Source organism: Cetorhinus maximus, chromosome 13 (genome assembly GCF_964194155.1).
Source record: "Cetorhinus maximus chromosome 13, sCetMax3.hap1.1, whole genome shotgun sequence".
Lineage (NCBI taxonomy): Eukaryota > Metazoa > Chordata > Chondrichthyes > Lamniformes > Cetorhinidae > Cetorhinus > Cetorhinus maximus.
In genome coordinates, this window is record NC_135891.1 from 118,401,038 (window position 1) to 118,419,577 (window position 18,540).

At 45.3% G+C, this 18,540-nt stretch overlaps 1 protein-coding gene across 9 annotated transcripts in view; it reads right to left on the reverse strand.

Moving 5' to 3' along the window:
• Positions 1-944: 944 nt before the first annotated feature.
• The window catches only part of LOC144689047 (3',5'-cyclic-AMP phosphodiesterase 4C-like), a 278,616-nt gene continuing 261,020 nt past the window's right edge, over positions 945-18,540 (reverse strand). For all 9 annotated transcript variants that reach the window (XM_078556179.1, XM_078556181.1, XM_078556178.1 and 6 more), the window contains 8 exons: positions 18,381-18,538; positions 16,040-16,138; positions 12,278-12,442; positions 9,583-9,682; positions 8,221-8,375; positions 7,451-7,573; positions 5,566-5,748; positions 945-2,294 (listed from right to left, as the gene is read on the reverse strand). In XM_078556179.1, coding sequence (XP_078412305.1) covers positions 1,689-2,294; positions 5,566-5,748; positions 7,451-7,573; positions 8,221-8,375; positions 9,583-9,682; positions 12,278-12,442; positions 16,040-16,138; positions 18,381-18,538 — 1,589 coding nt within the window. In that variant the 3' untranslated portion in view covers positions 945-1,688. The remainder of the gene's footprint in view (positions 2,295-5,565; positions 5,749-7,450; positions 7,574-8,220; positions 8,376-9,582; positions 9,683-12,277; positions 12,443-16,039; positions 16,139-18,380; positions 18,539-18,540) is intronic.

Consider the following 18,540-nt stretch of genomic DNA (forward strand, 5'->3'; position numbering starts at 1 on the left):
TGCTGGTATGACACCCACACAAGGCCTAGGATCGAGGAGGGACCTAGGCTACAGGTGAGTGATAGTGGGAGGAGGGTCAGCAGCAAGGGCAGGGGGATGCTGCCAAAGGAGCTCTCCTACCTGAGGCATGGTGCCTTGATCAGGTATCAAGTGCCTTTGAACGAGGGACCCCGCCCCCAGGACCTAGCAAGAAACCCCACACAGGTTTGCTTGTCGAGTCTCCAGTCCACCATTGAATTGATACAAACAGGGGTGGGCAGGAAGGACATCCACAGGCTTTCCCACTTGGGCTTAATCAGGGCAGAGGCAGGAAGGTGGCGATGCCCTCATCTGCCATCCTCCCACCCGACTAAAACCCTCCAAACTCACCCCGGGGGAGGGCATTAAATTGCGCCCTTTGAGTCCACAATAATGAGGTTTTGTTTGATGTTTGGCAAATATTTCCCCCTCCCCTTCAATTAATTGATCAAAACACAGTGTTACCTTTTAACTTAGATACTAGTACAAGTTGGTGTTTGGGCAGATGATTAATGTGGAATTTCGAATGATGTAGTGGGAGCAGAGAGAGAGGCAGACCGTACGAGGAAACTGAAACTGCACCTTAACCAGGGTGAAATGTTCCCTTGTCACACCCCTAATCACATCCTTTATCACATCCCCCCCATCACTCACCTTTTGCCCCCAATCACACTCATACATACTTGCCCACAAAGACTCCCTCACTCACACTTGCCACACACACGCATGTGCACGCATGCGCATACACACACACACACACACAAAGATACGTAGGCACACTCTGAGACGCAAACAAAGGTACACAGTGCGAGACACACAGATGCAGAAACACAAAGATACACAGAGAGGGGGAGACACACACACACAGACATACATCAAGGGCACCAGTCAACACGGTCCAATCCAACACATAATCACAAGTCAAATTGTGTAAAAAAATTGCTAAAAATATTCATTTAAGAAAAATACAGATCACTTTTTAAATAAAAAAGGATCAACGAACCCTTCTTTTAAATGTTTTTTTGTACCCGAATAAAAGTCTCGTCACGCTGCTGACAGCTTACAATTCAATTAAAAAGACATCTGATTTCTTGTGTCCTCCAGTCTAGTCCAGTGCAGTGCTCGACTCAGTGTCACGATCCAACATTTTAACCCTTTCCAGTCCGAGCGACAGTTCTCAGCAGACCAGCAACTACTGTGCTCTTCCTTTGCCACTTGCACCCTCTTTCCCGGCTATATTTTTAAACCCTTTTTCCTTCTCAGTGTTTATTTTTGCTGAAGGTATTTTAAAAAAAAAGAAAAACAAAAAATAAAAACTTGCTCTCCGAGCTGGTTTCACTACATTTCTTCCCGACTCTGTCCACTTTTCTTTACTCCTCCCTCAGGTTTAGTTTGGCACCGTTGCTTGCCAGCGATCTTTTTTAAAAAAAAAATATTCCCCCCTCGCCCAGAGAGAGAGAGAGGAAAAATCACCGCACAGTTCATTTTTTTTTCTTTTGGTTGCTCATTGTTGTGGCTGCCACCGGCCAAATTGTCTCTTCCTCCTGCTTCCTCAACCAGCTCACAACGAAGATCCCAGCAGCTTGACGTTTAAAGCAACAGCTGATTTGTGTGCTTTGACACCAGAAAAATAATGAATTTATTATATAATACACAATGTCTCCATCTTGTTAGGTGCCCAGTGGAAGATTTGAAACGTTCTGTTCATCTTCTACAAGACCTTGTGTTTTGTTATCCCCAGACTCGTCCGACGCGTCCTCTGGAGTTTGACCGGTTTCTCCCTGTGCCGCTTGGGGCTTCTGCCTGAAGCTAGAGTAAGCGTAGCGTGGCTGGTACCTGCTCTCTGGCGTACTGCTCCCTGAATCCTTGGAACTGCCCTCTTCGGGGGATGAATTGCTCACCTCGCTGGGATACGTTCCGAGTCCGGCCAACGGGCTGCCCAGTCCCGGCTGGTGGGCCTCCACGGCCTCGGAGGACTCGGAGAAGTCAGTGTCTGGGCTGCTGCAGCTGTGCATCTCCTCAAAGGAGCTGGCAGTTGTACTCCTGTTATTTGCCCCCTCCTTGTTCAACGAAGCATTAAGCAGGAAATGGTCGTTGCCCATTTTATTGCCTTCGTCCCAGCTCAGAGAGCTTGGGGAGGGCGGGCTGCGAGGGATCATGCTGTGAAACCAGTCGCGGTTGTCCTCCAGGTTGTCCAATATCTCTTTGGCATCAGGATAAACCAGATCAGCCCAGGTCTCCCAGAGAGGATGCACAATGAAATCAATAAATCCAACCTAACAGGAGGAAAAAGAAAATCTAATTAGGAATCTTGTTACATTTTACACCATTTCTCCTCCTCTCTCAGTAATTTGGAATAGGCCATTCAGCCCCTCTGTTCCATCAGATCATGGCTAACCATAGGACTTAGGGTCCGGAGTAGCCATTTGGCCCTTCGAGCCTGTTCCGCCATTCAATAGGATAATGGCTGATCTGGTTGTGTCTCAACTCCACACTGCCGTCAGCCCTCCATAAGCCTCAATTCCCTTGTCCGTCAAAAATCCGTCTAACAATCCTCTCTCAGATTCATTGTATTCATTTGTGGTATGTGCACATCACTGGCAAGGTCAACATTTATTGCCCATCTCTATTTGCCCTTCAGAAGGTGGTGATGAGCCACCTTCTTGAATACAGCTGAGCGGCTTGCTTGGCCTTTTCAGAGGGCAGTTAAGAGTCAACCACATTGCTGTGGGACTGGAGTCACATGTAGGCCAGACCAGGTAAGGATGGCAGATTTCCTTCCCTAAATTAGTGAACCAGGTAAGTTTCTAATGACAAAACAGTAGTTTCATGGTCACCATTATGGATATGAGCTTTTTATTCCAGATTTTATTCTGAATTAATTGAATTTAATTTTCCCAGTTGTCATGGTGGGATTTGAACTCCTGCTTCATTACTCAGGCTTCTAAATTACTAGGCCAGCAACATAACCACAATGCTACTTTACCCATCTATTTTCCCACCATTGCTTCCTACTCTTATTCAACCAAAGTCTATGGGGCTCAATCTTAAAGCCCCAATTGACACCAGTCTCAATGCATTTTGGAGGGGGGGTGGGGGCTGGTGTGGGGAGGTGGGGGGTGGGAAGGTGTTCCAGATTTCCACTCCCCTTTATATGAAGAAGTGCTTTCTGACATCACCCCCCTGCTCCCCCACCCGGCCGAATGGCCTGTCTCTAATCTTAAGGTTATGCCCCCTTGTTTGGATTCCCCCCCCCGCCACCCCGACAAAACCAGAGGAAATACCTAGATTGGCACCCTCTTATGATAGGACCCAGAAGCTGTCTCAACCCCAACCCCTCACGAACATATTCCTGGAGATTTTGTTACATAGCATCCTGCCTCCAACTATCCCACTCAGCCTAAAAGCTTTTATTTTACATCCCCAATATTCTTGTGACTAAATTCTCAATAACAAAGAAATATATCGCCTCTCCCAATCTCAGGATTGGTTCCTAAAACAATCTACAGCCAGTGAAGTGCTTTTGAAGTGTAGTCACTGCAGTAACAACCAATTTGTACACAGCAGGATCCCAGAAACAACAATGAGATAACGGCCAGATAATCTGTTTTCACGGTGATGTTGGCTGAGGAGTAACTATTGGCCAGGACACCGTGGAGAACTCTCCTGCTCTTCATCAAAACAGTGGCTGAGAGTACTTTTACGCTCAGTTGAAAGGGCAGACGGGGGTCTCAGTTAAACGTTACATCCAAAAGGCAGTACCTCTGACTGTGCAGCACTCCTTCAGTATTGTACTAGGAGTGTCAGCCTGGATTATGGGTTCAAGTCGAGGAAAAAAAAGCACAATATTTTAATGCCACATCCATTTCTTTCTTTGATTCTTCTTCCAAGGGCAGGATTTTTCCTATAGCGGGCGGAGCCGATCGCCGCCCGCGATCAGCTCCATGATGCCATTTTACGCTGGTGGGCCAATTAAGGCCCGCCCAGCATAATACGCGACTGGTAGCTACCTGTGTGGGCGGGGCGAGGAGGGAGAGTCGGGGCCAGCGCTCTTTCGCACCGCAGCAATCTCCCTGAGGCTCAGCGCTGCCTCAGGGAGATTGAATGGCTATTAAAATAATTAAAGAAATGTTTTAAAAATGTATTTAAACAGGTCCCCTCAAATGAGCGGGGGGCATGTTTTTATATTTATGCAAACTTATATATTTATTTTATAAAAAGCTTCAGGAAACCTCATCCCGCCCGTGGATGAGGTTTCCTGAAAAACGCGAAGGCCACTTGGGCTTTTCGCCTGCCCGACAACCTTAAGGTTGGACGGGGCAGTGTTCACAAGTGGTTCAATTAATTTCTTAATGGCCTTAATAGGCTGTTTATATTTCGGCGGGTGGGCAGCTGATTCTGGTGCGTGTCCGCTGAACGAAATATCGCAATGGCGCGCGGTGATGATGTCGGGATGCATGCCCGACGTCATCGCACGTCATTTTGTGTGTCGGCATGTCGGGCCCGCCCCTGCGTGCCAACCAGAAAATTCTGTCCCAGAATTACTTGCAACGGTGGCCAGAAAATTCACCTTTAATCCCTGGATACACCTGGCCAAACCTGGGTGGTTGGCAACCCAAACACGCAGTGATTGAATGGCAAAATACTGAAGAAATAGCCAGTAGAGGGCAATGAAGGTACAGGATAAGACTCACCCATTCAGAACTAGCTTGCTTCTCAATCGTAATTGGAGATTATTTTAATTGTTCGATTTTTCTTGCCAATCTACTTTCAAATTTTTTTTCTTTTTTTAAAAGTTGTGACTGCTGATGTCCTGATTGGGGGAAACAGGAACTGAACAAATCCAACAGTGTTGGGGAGTGGGACTAACATCAGAAGTTATACAATCATTAACATCAGTAGAGATATAGTCAGGAACACAGTGCTGTGGGTGGGGGGATGCGGGGAGAAGAGGGTTACTGAGTGACTGCATTTAACATCCAGTGCCAGCCGCCCCGAGGCGGTGGTGGTGAGCTTTCTCCTCGAAACGCTGCGTTTCATGTCATCATGGTGCGTCCACAATTATGATCTCAAGAGCAGGCTTGAACCCATAAACTTCTGACCCAGAGGCAAGAGGTTCAGCCTCATCAGAACTGGCACAAAAACCAGTGAGAAAATAAATTGCTGGGATCTGACTAGTGGTTGCCAACTCTGGTTGGATGTTATGCTGGAGGCTTCATGAAATGGTGTCCCAGCTCCACTCTCCTGCTATTGGTGGCCCAACATGTACATCCTGTTCTGCCTTCTTAAAGCCAATTAGGAAACCAACAGACACTCTGTTACTAGTTTGGAGCTTCTGGATTGTCAATCTTGCCTTCTGTCCCCCAACTCTCAATTTACTTAGAAGTAATAAATTAAAATGTTCAAACAAAATGATAAAACCACACAAAGTAGTTTTAATGCCCCGATGAATTTTTCCCTGGAATCTCCAGGAATAAATCCTGGAGAGTCGGCAAAACTAACACTTGTCCCCGTTCCTCGGCAGTGAGAGAGATTCTGCAGACTAACCTGGGACTTCTCGACGGAAGCTGTGTGTTTGTCACACATCGGGCTGATTTCCATTCCCCGTTCACGCTCTTGATCTCCCTGTTGGAAGAACTCCATCATTATTTTGTCCACCCATGCCCGGTAAAGATGCAGCGGCTTGGTGGGATTGCTCAGGTCAGCGCAGTGCACCATATTCTGGAGAACCTGTGGAGAGGAACAACAAAAACCTCAGCGTAAAGTTCACTGGCTGCTATTCAATATTCTCCCCCGCTCCCAGTCACTGCACAGAGACAGCTGTTACCAGGATGTCATGAAAGGCTCATGGTACTCGGGTGAAATTTTTACACAGTGCTGGTGGGGACAGGTCTGTCACTGTATAACACTGGGGTACAGTACTGGTGGGGACAGGTCTGTCACTGTATAACATTGGGGTACAGTACTGGTGGGGACGGGTCTGTCACTGTATAACACTGGGGTACAGTACTGGTGGGGACGGGTCTGTCACTGTATAACACTGGGGTACAGTACTGGTGGGGACGGGTCTGTCACTGTATAACACTGGGGTACAGTACTGGTGGGGACGGGTCTGTCACTGTATAACACTGGGGTACAGTACTGGTGGGGACAGGTCTGTCACTGTATAACACTGGGGTACAGTACTGGTGGGGACAGGTCTGTCACTGTATAACACTGGGGTACAGTACTGGTGGGGACAGGTCTGTCACTGTATAACACTGGGGTACAGTACTGGTGGGGACAGGTCTGTCACTGTATAACACTGGGGTACAGTACTGGTGGGGACAGGTCTGTCACTGTATAACACTGGGGTACAGTACTGGTGGGGAGGGGTCTGTCACTGTATAACACTGGGTTACAGTACTAGTGGGGTCAGGTCTGTCACTGTATAACACTGGGGTACAGTACTGGTGGGGACAGGTCTGTCACTGTATAACACTGGGGTACAGTACTGGTGGGGATGGGTCTGTCACTGTATAACACTGGGGTACAGTACTGGTGGGGACAGGTCTGTCACTGTATAACACTGGAGTACAGTACTGGTGGGGACAGGTCTGTCACTGTATAACACTGGAGTACAGTACTGGTGGGGACAGGTCTGTCACTGTATAACACTGGGGTACAGTACTGGTGGGGATGGGTCTGTCACTGTATAACACTGGGGCATAGTACTGGTTGGTACAGCTCTGTTACTGTATAACACTGGGGTACAGTACTGGTGGGGACAGGTCTGTCACTGTATAACACTGGGGTACAGTACTGGTGGGGACAGGTCTGTCACTGTATAACACTGGGGTACAGTACTGGTGGGGACAGGTCTGTCACTGTATAACATTGGGGTACAGTACTGGTGAGGACAGGTCTGTCACTGTATAACATTGGGGTATGGTACTGGTGGGGTCAGGTCTGTCACTACATAACACTGGGGCACAGTACTAGCGGGGTCAGGTCTGTCACTGTATAACACTGGGGTACAGTACTGGTGGGGACGGGTCTGTCACTGTATAACACTGGGGTACAGTACTGGTGGGGTCAGGTCTGTCACTGCATAACACTGGGGTACAGTACTGGTGAGGTCAGGTCTGTCACTGTATAACACTGGGGTACAGTACTGGTGGGGTCAGGTCTGTCACTGCATAACACTGGGGTACAGTACTGGTGAGGACAGGTCTGTTACAACACTAGGGTACAGTAGTGTGTGACAGTGTAGAACCCTAAGACTCCAGTTATTCATGTATAATCATTAAATGTTAATACAATTGCATAAAAGGCATCACCAAAAATTGAAACAACAGAAACCAGTTTGTAAACAAGTAACATTTGCTTACAGGCAACTCGGAATTTAACAACTGGATGATGCAGAATTGCTGGATGAGAATGATGTCTGTACCTGGATCCGGTCGGAGTAGTTATCCAGCAGCAAGACCCCTAAACTTGTAACTTTCTTTGTCTCCACCATTGTCTTTAAGTCTGCCAACAAGTTCATGTGCTTGGTCATGTCTGTTGCCAGGACCTAGGTCAGGATAAAGCAGCATTAGAGAAAGAGAGACAAAAACAATTTCAAAAACACGAGTGTCTCCCCATCAGGGACCCCTTTTATAGAGGGAGTCTCCTCATCAGGGACCCATTTCAAAGTAGGACTTTGGAGCCTGGAAGTGGCCAGAGATTCACACCTTCAATACCTGGGGAAGCTGTGAACAAGGGTGTTGGAATATACAGATGGTACAAGCTCTACAAAACTCAAAGCTCATGATATGATGCTCAGACCTTTGAGTACTGTCTTCCGAGTCCTTGTACTGAAAAGGGAGCAGCAGAGCTGTATTATGAGGGCAGATTAAAGAAATACAATCTCATGGTCGAGAGAGAAGTTTAAGCAGAAGCTAACTGAACTGTACCAAATACCAAATGTTTAAGATAAGGTGAACTTAGAACATTGCTTCAAAGTAATTCAGAAGGATATCAAATTTAATTCATGAAAAGTAAATTTTAAGCGGAGATTAGGAAAATAATGTTTTTTTTAAATGAAAGAGGCAAATGGCTTTGATTAATCTGTCAAATATCTGTAGGTTCCTGGGCTGGCCAAGAAGGGTACCTAGAGGGACAAGCTTGATGATTGAATTTGGTCTTTGCCAGATCTTAGAGTGAAGCGGTTGCACTCACCATGTCGATGGTCATTTTGCGAAGGTTTTGGAGTTGTTTCTTGGTCAGGTTTTGAAAGATGTTGCAATTTTCCTTCTGCAGCAATTTAAAGCCCACAGCCAAGTGATGGTTCTCCAATACTGAGGTGTCATTGTACAACAGTGCTAATTCAGAGTCTGCATAACACAACAGAGGGATGAGGAATAGGAGGAAACAGAAAGTTCGAGGCAGACAGGGAGAGGTAGAGGAAGACAAGAGGAGGGGGAAAGATAGAGAGATTCAAGTGAATAGAGCCAGTAAGAGGAGTGATATAGACGGGGAGACATAGGGGGTGAGGGCAAGGTGGAGGAGGCCAGAACAATAAGGGGAAAGATAGTCATCAGATGAAGGATGGGGAGAGATGGGGAAAATGGGAGAGGCAGAAAGATACAGGGAGGGAAGATATGAAAGATATGGAAGATATGACAGAAGCAAGAGAAGAAGGATGAGGAGAGACAGAAAGAGGAGTGAGACAGATAGAGAAAGGGAGAACAGAGAAGGAAACAGGCAGTCAATAAAGACAGAGGTGGAGAGTAGAAAAACAATTTAAAAGTAATTATTCTATAAAAAAATTGCATAAAACAAAAAATTCCCATATATTACAGATTTTTCAATCCTTCAAAATATTTAAAACAAAATACATTTCATCCTTCCAGAGAAGATAACTAACAATTATTTTAGAAGTTATAATTGGAGCAACAGTTACAGCGAGTTACAGACTGGAGTCTAATCGAGGGGTTCGGGGTGGTTTATATACAAAATAACAGATAGCTGGGAGTGGGTTACAGACTGGAATCTAATCGAGGGGTTCAGGGATTTATATATAGAATAACAATAATCGGGGAGTGAGTTACAGGCTGGAATCTAATCGAGGGGTTCGGGGTGGTTTTTATATAGAATAACAGATACCCAGGAGTGAGTTACAGACTGGAACCTAATCGAGGGGTTCGGGTGGTTTATATATTGAATAACAGATACCGGGAGTGAGTTACAGATTGGAGTCTAATCGATGGGTTCAGGGTGGTTTATATATTGAATAACAGATACCCGGGAGAGAGTTACAGACTGGAAACTAATCGAGGGGTTCGGGGTGGTTTATATATAGAATAACAGATATCCAGGAGTGAGTTATAGACTGGAATCTAATCGAGGGGTTCGGGTGGTTTATATATAGAATAACAGATACCGGGAGTGAGTTACAAATTGGAATCTAATCGAGGGGTTCAGGGTGGTTTATATATTGAATGACAGATACCCGGGAGTGAGTTACAGACTGGAACCTAAATGAAGGGTCCTGATGGTTTATACCCCTTGCATCTTTAGTCATCTAGCGACAGTACTCACTGGTATTAATGAGGAACTGGTTTGACACTCCCGGATGGTCAACATCATGTATTGCCGCAGCAAAAATTGCAGCCAATACCTCAAGATCTGTGAAGACTGCCTGGAAGACAAAGTCAGGGAGAAATCACCATCTGAGTTTGCTCATTTTCAGGAAAGACCAGCAGATTTCCCAACAGTCCCAGGGCATATCCAAATATTCACTTCTGTTCCTTGAAGCTCTTGGACTTTGACTTGTGCTGAGGCTCCCTGATATTCCACGCAAAGCTGGTCATTCCAATGTTCTACAATTAAATGTCCTCAAACCCTCTGCTCCCTCTGGAATAACCCTACTGCACAGATCTCATGCCATTTTCAAGTTTCAGAAACTGAGATTAAGACCCAGCAGTGAGACTGAGCAACACCAACAACAACCTACATTTATACTGCACCTTTGTAGGAAAACATCCCAAGGCTTCACAGCATAACAACAATTTAACATTGAGCCACAGAAGAAGAAATTAGGACAGGTGACCAAAAGCTTGATCAAACAGGTAGGTTTTAAGAAGTGTCTTGAGGAGAGGGGAATGGAATTCCAGAACCTTGGGCCCAGACAGCTGCAGGTAAGGCCACCAGTAGGGCAACAATGGAAATCCAGGCAGCGCAAGGAGAAAGAAAGATTTGCATTTACATAACGCCGTTCACATCCGCAAAATGCCCCAAAACATTTTACAGCTAATGGAGTGCTTTTAAAATGTAGGGAAGATTCAGAGAGGTCAGAATCAGGGAATAATGGATAAAAGTGACACTGCCCTCGAAGTTAGAAAGCTTGCAGACTGTTAAGGGCTGGGGGGTGGAAGGGAAGACTGAGGGATGGAAGGAGCATCCCCAATCTTTGGGATCTTGGGAAAGTTTGTGTTAAGAGCCGGAGACATGATGAGTCTTCAGTTTAGCACAGTGAGGATAGAGGAGTGGCTGGAGAAACGTGTAGGACAGGAAGATTTGTACATTCTCCGTTATCTCAGTGCAAGCTTTCTTGGAAAGCTACCAACAATTTAGTTCAAATGAAGTATGCCTGTCACCAGGTCATGTGCCTCGGTTAGACAAAAGCATGCAGATATTAGAGGGCATTACGGCTGATTCTCATCCTAAACAAAAATAAAAATACCTGGAAAAACTCAGCAGGTCTGACAGCGTCTGCAGAGAGGAACACAGTTAATGTTTTGAGTCCGTATGACTCTTCAACAGATTCTCATCCTATCCTGACTTACAAACTGACGAAAGACAACCAGCACAGAATCTGACTGACTGAGTGTGGACTGGGATTCAAACTTTGCCCTTCCTGATCTGTGCAACTCAGTGGACTCTCTCCCTTCCCCTAACCCCTCACAACCTTCTGAAACCCAAGGTCTGAAAACTTGAGTTCATTCAAAATTCTGCTCCCCAGATCTTAACTTGTTCCAAATCCCATTCACCCATCACCCCTGTGCTTGCTGACCAACATTGGTTCAGGGCCTGTAGATACATTAGTTTTAAAATTCTCATTCTTGTTTTGGAATGCCTCCATGGCCTTGCCTCTCCCTATCTCTGTAACCTCCTCAAGTCCCAAAACCCTCCAAGATCTCTGTGCTCCTCCAATTATGGTCCCTTGCTAATTCCTGATATTCATCACTCCGCCATTGGTGGCCACGCCTTCAGCTACTTGAGCCCTAAACTCTGGAATTAATTGGCTAGTTTGGCATCCCACCCATCACATTAAACATTCACTCTGTTCACAACTGAACAGTTGTGTTCAAGGCACCTTCGACAACACCTTCCAAACCCACGACCACTACCACCTAGAAGGACAAGGGCAGCAGATAGATGGGAACACCACCAACTGCAAGTTTCTCTCCAAGCCACTCACCATCCTGACTTGGAAATATATCGCTGTTCCTTCACTGTGGCTGGGTCAAAATCCTGGAACTCCTTCCCTAACAGCACTGTGGGTGTACCTACACCACATGGACTTCAGTGATTCAAGAAGGCAGCTCACCACCACCTTGTCAAGGGCAACTGGGAATGGGCACTAAATACTGGCCCAGCCAGCGATGCCCACAATCTCATGAATGTATAAGTATATATATTTTTTAATTCCCCCCTTAAATTGTCTTCTCTTTCATTCTGCTTTTAACAATCCCCTTAAAATCACCTCTTTGACCAAGTTTTTGTCAGCTTCTCATTTCATTTGGTGTAAAGTTTTTTTTTGATTATGCTTCTGTGAAGCACCTTGGAAGATTTTCCGTTGTTTAAGGTGCTATACGAATGCAGGTTTTTGTTAAGACCCAAACTTGGCTTCACGTAACCAGTGCAATGTTCAGGGCTGGCTCTCTTGCTTCTTTTCACCTTTGGCTGTTGTGCTGCTCTGTGGGCCTTCGGTTCAACCGTGTTAACAACAAAATACCTCAGTGAATTTTCACGTGGCTTCTCCTGAAAGTTTTGTTGAAACTCAGTGTTCTGTTGCTGGGTCCAAAATCCTGGAACACTCTACCCAAGTCACATTGTGGTAACACCTTCATCACATGGAGGGCACCGGTTCAAGAAGGGCAATTAGGGATGGGTAGTAAAAACTGGCCTTGACAGCAATGCTCTTAATCCCAAGGATGTTAAAAATGGGGTAAAATTCATCCCTTTGGGGTTGTGATCAGAGTAATACAATTTCAAATCAGCTGACACTCACCTCTAATGCTGGTGACCGAAGCAAGACATGGGTAGACTGGATGACATCTGCAGCGTGATAATTGTTGTGGTAGCTCACGTCAGAACGGTAGTGGTCTTCCAGTGTCAGCATGTAGGTGATGAAAGTTACGGCCGGAATTCTAAACACCTTCAGGAGATTTCGCTCCTTCAAGGTGAGATCAAAGAATGGACATTCAATGAATAGGGGGTCTTCTTCAATAACACACAGCCAAAATCACTTTGGAAAGTTTGACATTATTTGCTTCACAATTCGTCTAGAAAATTTGGAACGTCTAGAATGAAATCCAAAAATTCCAGAAGGACTGAGCTGGAGGGAGAAGGCTCAGGGTGCGCTGGGACACTGTTCTTTCACCACTGGTACCTCGATAAAAGCCCAGCCCAGGGTTCTCTGTTTGTGTGTTGAGATGAAATCAATATTTTTTGGATTCCTTGTCTGCGTTTTTTTGTAAGTTAGCACCTATGGGGAGTGACCTTTGGTTGACTGGAGATTGTAACATTTAAGGTTCAAAGATACCCAATTTAAAACCTGCCTAGGAACAGGGTAGGAACCCTGTTGGGAGATTTAAAAAAGGTCAAGAGTCAGTTAATCAGAAGCAGATGAAGAGGAAGGTTGGCTCCTTGCAGCTGAAGTGCTGCCATTAGTTCTGTGTTTTGGAGGGGGATGGAGCTCATAGGAGCCCTAGGAGCCATTGGTAACTCAATGCTGCTGAGAGTTGGGGCTCAGGGAGGCCCAGGGGCAGTGGGTGCTCTGCTCAGAGCAGCTAGAGTGCTGGGATCGTGTCAGTGATTCGTTGATAGCTCCATGAAGCTAGCAGTTGGGGCAAAGAAGAGCCTGTAAGCAGCAGTTGTCTGCTAGAGAGCTTGATTTATGCCGGTGATTAGATGCTGGAGTGCAGCTTTATCAATTCAGTGGGATGCAGTCTCGGGAGAAGAGATTGAGCAACTGTGAAACAAGCAGTCGTTGGGACAGTGTGAGTTGGAATTGCTGTTGAGGGAAATCAGAGGCTAGATCCTCAAAACACAGGAATTGAAACTCCTCGTGAGGAAGACAGAGTTTTACAGAATTTCTGTGACCCACAGTGATTACTAATATCTGGGTGGGTTGCTGCAAAAATTTGAGAGATCTGTCTTGGTTGCGTATGTCATTTAGTGCGCAGTTTGCGGGGGTTTTGGCCACAGTTGCCTTTTAATTTTTGTTTACCTCATATTAATTCTCTATGTTAGGGCATAAGGTAGATAATATTGACTGTTTGCTTTGTTGACTCTTGAAAAGTAAAATTTCTTCCACTTGTTTAAAACTATGGAATCTTGTGACTTTATTTGCTTAGTTTGGGATTTCAAATTTTGTCTACCTTAACAACAAAAAAATGTCACTGGTCCCTAACCAAATTTGGGGGTCTCGTCCAGGACCGTAATAAAATTGGGGGTCTGATCTGGAATCGTAACAGTGCGGAATGAGTTTGTGGTGGTCCAAATCCCGTTTCCTTTGGGCACAGGCCCACACAGTGAAAAAAAATACTTAAAATCATTGAGCAACAAATTTCCTGGCCTAGTCTAACTCAGAACAACTTGAAAACAATTGAGAATCTGTTGGGTGATCAGGAGCACAGGTTAAACATATTAGGAGTTTCAAGGGAGATTGGGAGAAGGGTATTTGAGTTGTAGAATCACTTAATAGTAAAGGGAATTAAGGTCAATGAGGTCAGAAAACAGTTAATGTCTTTATTGGGAGACCCTATTCATTTATTAATGACTTGGATAGTACAATAGAGAGTCATATATCCAAGTTTATCAATGACACAAAGATCTGTGGAACAGTAAGAAGTATTGATGGGAGCACAAAATTACAAAGGGACATTGACAGATTAAGTGAGTGGGCAAAATTTGGCAGATTGGTTTTAATCGTGTCCTATCATCCATTTTGGACCAAAAATGGATAAATTCCGGTGTTAGTTAAATGCTGTAAAGCTAGGAACGGTGGTCCAGAAGATTTAGGGATCCTTGAACACAGATCACTAAAATGTAGTACGCTCAGGTACAATAAATAATAAAAAAGGTTAATGGAATGCTAGGCTTCATAACAAGAAGGCTAGCATATAAGTGGAGGAAGTTTTGCTACATCTGTACAAAACACTAGTTAGACCACACCTGGAGCAGTGCGTACAGTTCTGGGCAGCACACCTTAGAAAGGATATATTGGCTTTGGAAGGAGTGCAGTGCAGACTCACCAGAATGTTACCAAGGGTTAGACTACGAGCAGAGATTGTGCAAATTCAGAGTTTCATTCCCTGAAATAGTGAAGGTTAAGGGGTGAATTGACTGAAACCTTTACGATTTTGATAGCAACTGATAAGTGTCGCTAAAGAGAAACTTCTACCACTGCTGGGAGGCCATCCAGGACAAGAGGACAGCGTTAACATCAGAGCTTGGCCATTCAAGAGAGAAGCTAGGAAACATTTCTTCACACTATGGGTGTGGAAGTTTGGAAGTCTCTCCTGCAAAAAGCAGTAGATGCTAGCTCAATCAATCATTTTAAATCTGTAATCGATAGAATTTTGCTAGACACAAGTATTAAAGGGTAAGGAGCCAGGATAGGTGGATGGAGTTAAGATATAGATCAGCCATGAACTCACTGAGTGGAGGAACAGACTTGAGGGGATGAATGGCCTCCTGCTCCTGTGGGGTGGAGTTTGAGACCAGTCAGAAAAAGGGGGACAGGGTAATTAGAGGCTAACATAATATTTCTGTTCTATAAGTTTCTCTTGTTCCTACTTTGATGGACTGTGAGAATCTAAGTTAAACGCTCCATAGTCTAGGAAATGGTCCAGGTTATTAACAGTTCCTGCGATTGCACACAAGGCCTGGTTAGGCTGGGATTATCTTGGACTCTCCAAGAATCAACTATTGATTACAGGACACTGGATGAGCAACACTCGGGAGAAAAACTATCGGGCATTAAAATGAAATGAGGTGTGCTTTCACACCACCCCCAGCTTCTCTGACAAAAATAACTGCGATGAGGTGGGGGTTGGGGAAGTGAGGGGAAAAGCAGTTTGACTGACAGTCAAAAATCATCCAATCGGGTACCAAAGAGTCTTTTTGCTCTCTGATTGGTCGGGGGAAGGCAGGTCACTGCATCAATGGCCACGGGGCAATCAATGCCAAGAAGGAGGAGGGGGGTGGTTGGAGGTTCTGATGAATCCTTCTGGAATACGTCCAAAGAGTTGGCGACCCTAAGTATGGCAGACAGGTTTCCAGCATCGTGCCATTCAGGTGCCACTGTGATGCTGGCAGCTGCCAGATCCATAACCCTTCCACCCTGTAGGACCCTGGTGAGCACTTGGCACTCCTGACAGATGTCAATGAGATCAAGCCCAAACACTGGGCGGAATTTTATCCACCCTCAACGTGGCCTTCCCAAAGGCGGCAATGCAGGGCTGTGGCCGGTGGGCGAGACCCCCTGTCACCTGCATTAAATACCGCCTACTGAGTGTGGGAATTCTTCCCAGTGACCCATTAGAAATGGGAAAATTTCCAGCATTGGGTTGACATCCTACACTCAGGAAACAGGATGATTGGGGCCCAGTGAGGTCAATCTGACCCCTAGCTAAGACCCATGCTGCACACTGTCACTCTGTGGATTTGTGTGAATTGTCATCCATGGGATTTTACCGAGCACGCAGCTCCAAAATAATTTTAATCATAAAAACACAAAATATATTAAAACTGGTTGTTCTTTTACCTTAAAGATGGCGTACATAGCAACAGTTAGTGGTCGGTGGCTAGAATTTTCCCCCAATTTGAAGATATCCAGACCCCAACTGTTGATATTTTTCAATTCCTAGAAAAGCATAAAACCAGAAGATTGGTTAATAAATAATCAAAGTAATTACACAGAAAACACCATATCTATCTAGTTATACGAAAATGCTGCATGTTCCTCGTTTGTCATAACCTCTCTGTCACCTTTCAACTTTCAGGCTCAATATTCTGCAAACTTTACACTTCAGAAATGAATATTGAGAAAGAGGGAAAGCACCTGTAACATGAATAACCACAGCCAGAATATCTGAAGTCTCTCAAGCGAACTTAGTGTTCACTTAAGCCATTTGACTTGCAGCCTTGAAGGAACCCAGACCTACACTGAACATGATATAATGCTTCTGAACTTAAAGAGAGCTGCAAATTCAGAGACTGAGCATGAGCAGTAAGACAAAAGATTTGTTAATAATATATTGAAAATAGGATATACGGTGTCCCAGTTCATACATTTTGTTACAGAGGCAAAAATGGTTTTGACAAAACAAACACAATTCATGCTAGGTGTTTCAGCCCTGTTGTGGGAAACTGACCAGCACTTCTCAATCAACAAAGACCACTGACTGAACAGCAATTAATCTCCAGTTAACTTCAGCAGCAATTCAACAACTTGCATTTATACAGCACCTTTAACATAATGGGCCAAATCTTGTTGGAAACTGGGTGTATGGCTGAGACATGCGTTGGGACCCTGTGGAAGACATGATTCTACATGGGAATTGCCCAGGAAGTTTCAATTTCCGATGGGCAATTCCCCTGCTCCCAGGACCCTCCACGATTGTCTCTGACTCTAAACTAGACACAGAGACTTCAGACAGTTCCAACGTACTTATCTGAATAGTTGCCCAGGAAATGTTAGACAGATTAAAACCTAGTCTAACTCATGGGTAACTACACAACTGGTCCCAAATCACACCCCCTGACCTCCCTTCCTGATCACCTGACTACCCCCACCTGACTATCTTCTTGACTCTTCCCAACTACCTCCCCAACCGCCTGACTAACTCCCCAACGACCACCACTCCACCCTCCTGTCCCGACACCTCTCCCGACCATCCTCCTGATCTGACCACCCACTCGCCTACCTGCCCTCTACCCATTTACCCACCTCACTAACCTATTCCCCGCACCCACTTACTCATTCACTGTTATTCAAACTGAACATTTCATTTTACCATATGGTAACTAGTGCTGGAAAAAGGGGGCATGTCCTATCTTCCTCGACTCTACTGTGATCCGACGGATTTCTCCGAGGAATGCTGTGCTGTGCATTTCTGTCAAAGCTAAGCTTGGAAGACCCGGCAAGAAATGCACAGTAGCATCCAGTTGGGAAAATTTACAATCGCAGCTGCGATCCAATGATCACTGCTGCTGTGTGGATAATGCAGGCCAATAAAACATCCCAAGGTGCTTCACAGGAGCGATATAACACAAGTTCCATAAGGCAATATTAGGGCAGATGACCGAAAGCTTGGTGAAAAAGTTAGGTGCTAAGGGATGTCTTAGAGGAAGGGAGATAGCTGGAGAGGTTTAGGGAGGGAATCCCGGGGCTTAGCGTGCCAGGCAGCTGAAAAAAATGGAGGAAATTTCTGCTCTTCCAGTGCTGGATGTTAGATAAGTAGTCTGATCATTTAGAGAGTGGAGGGGTTAAGAAAGGTGCTTAGAGGGTTGGCATACATAGGGAAAGTATCCTCAGCCTCTTGTTTCTGTGGCAGTTGGACATTACGGCTTTAGACATTTCAGATAAAACATGGAACAAAATCTAAACTAGACTTGTAACAGACCCTGCCATTTACTACAAGAGTACCAGTAAACATTCTTTATATGCTATCTATCCGTTCATGCACTATATAGATCTAATTGCAAATTAGTTAATATCCTATAAATCTGCTCTGGGAGTGTTTGATGGGGACGGTGTAGAGGGAGCTTTCCTCTGTATCTAACCCCATGCTGTACCTGCCCTGGGAGTGTTTGATAGGGACAGTGTAGAGGGAGCTTTCCTCTGTATCTAACCCCATGCTGTACCTGCCCTGGGAGTGTTTGATGGGGACAGTGTAGCGGGAGCTTTACTCTGTATCTAACCCCGTGCTGTACCTGCCCTGGGAGTGTCTGATAGGGACAGTGTAGAGGGAGCTTTACTCTGTATTTGAGTTGAGATGCCCCTGGTGCCTAAATATCCCACTGTCCACTTGTAATTCTCACTTGACACAGTAAACAGATTGATGAGCAAAAAGGTATAGAAAGTTTCTTTTGCTTTTGTTTACCCGCTCTAGCTCAAATTCGTGGTCAGATTTGACTCCGAAGCGTGGAACATCCCCGAAAGAGATGACGCTCGTGCTGTGTTTCAGGCCGCTGATGTGTATCATGGGATCCAGTTTCTCTCTTGGGCTTAACCGCGGTATTTCCACTTCATGCGGTTTGTCT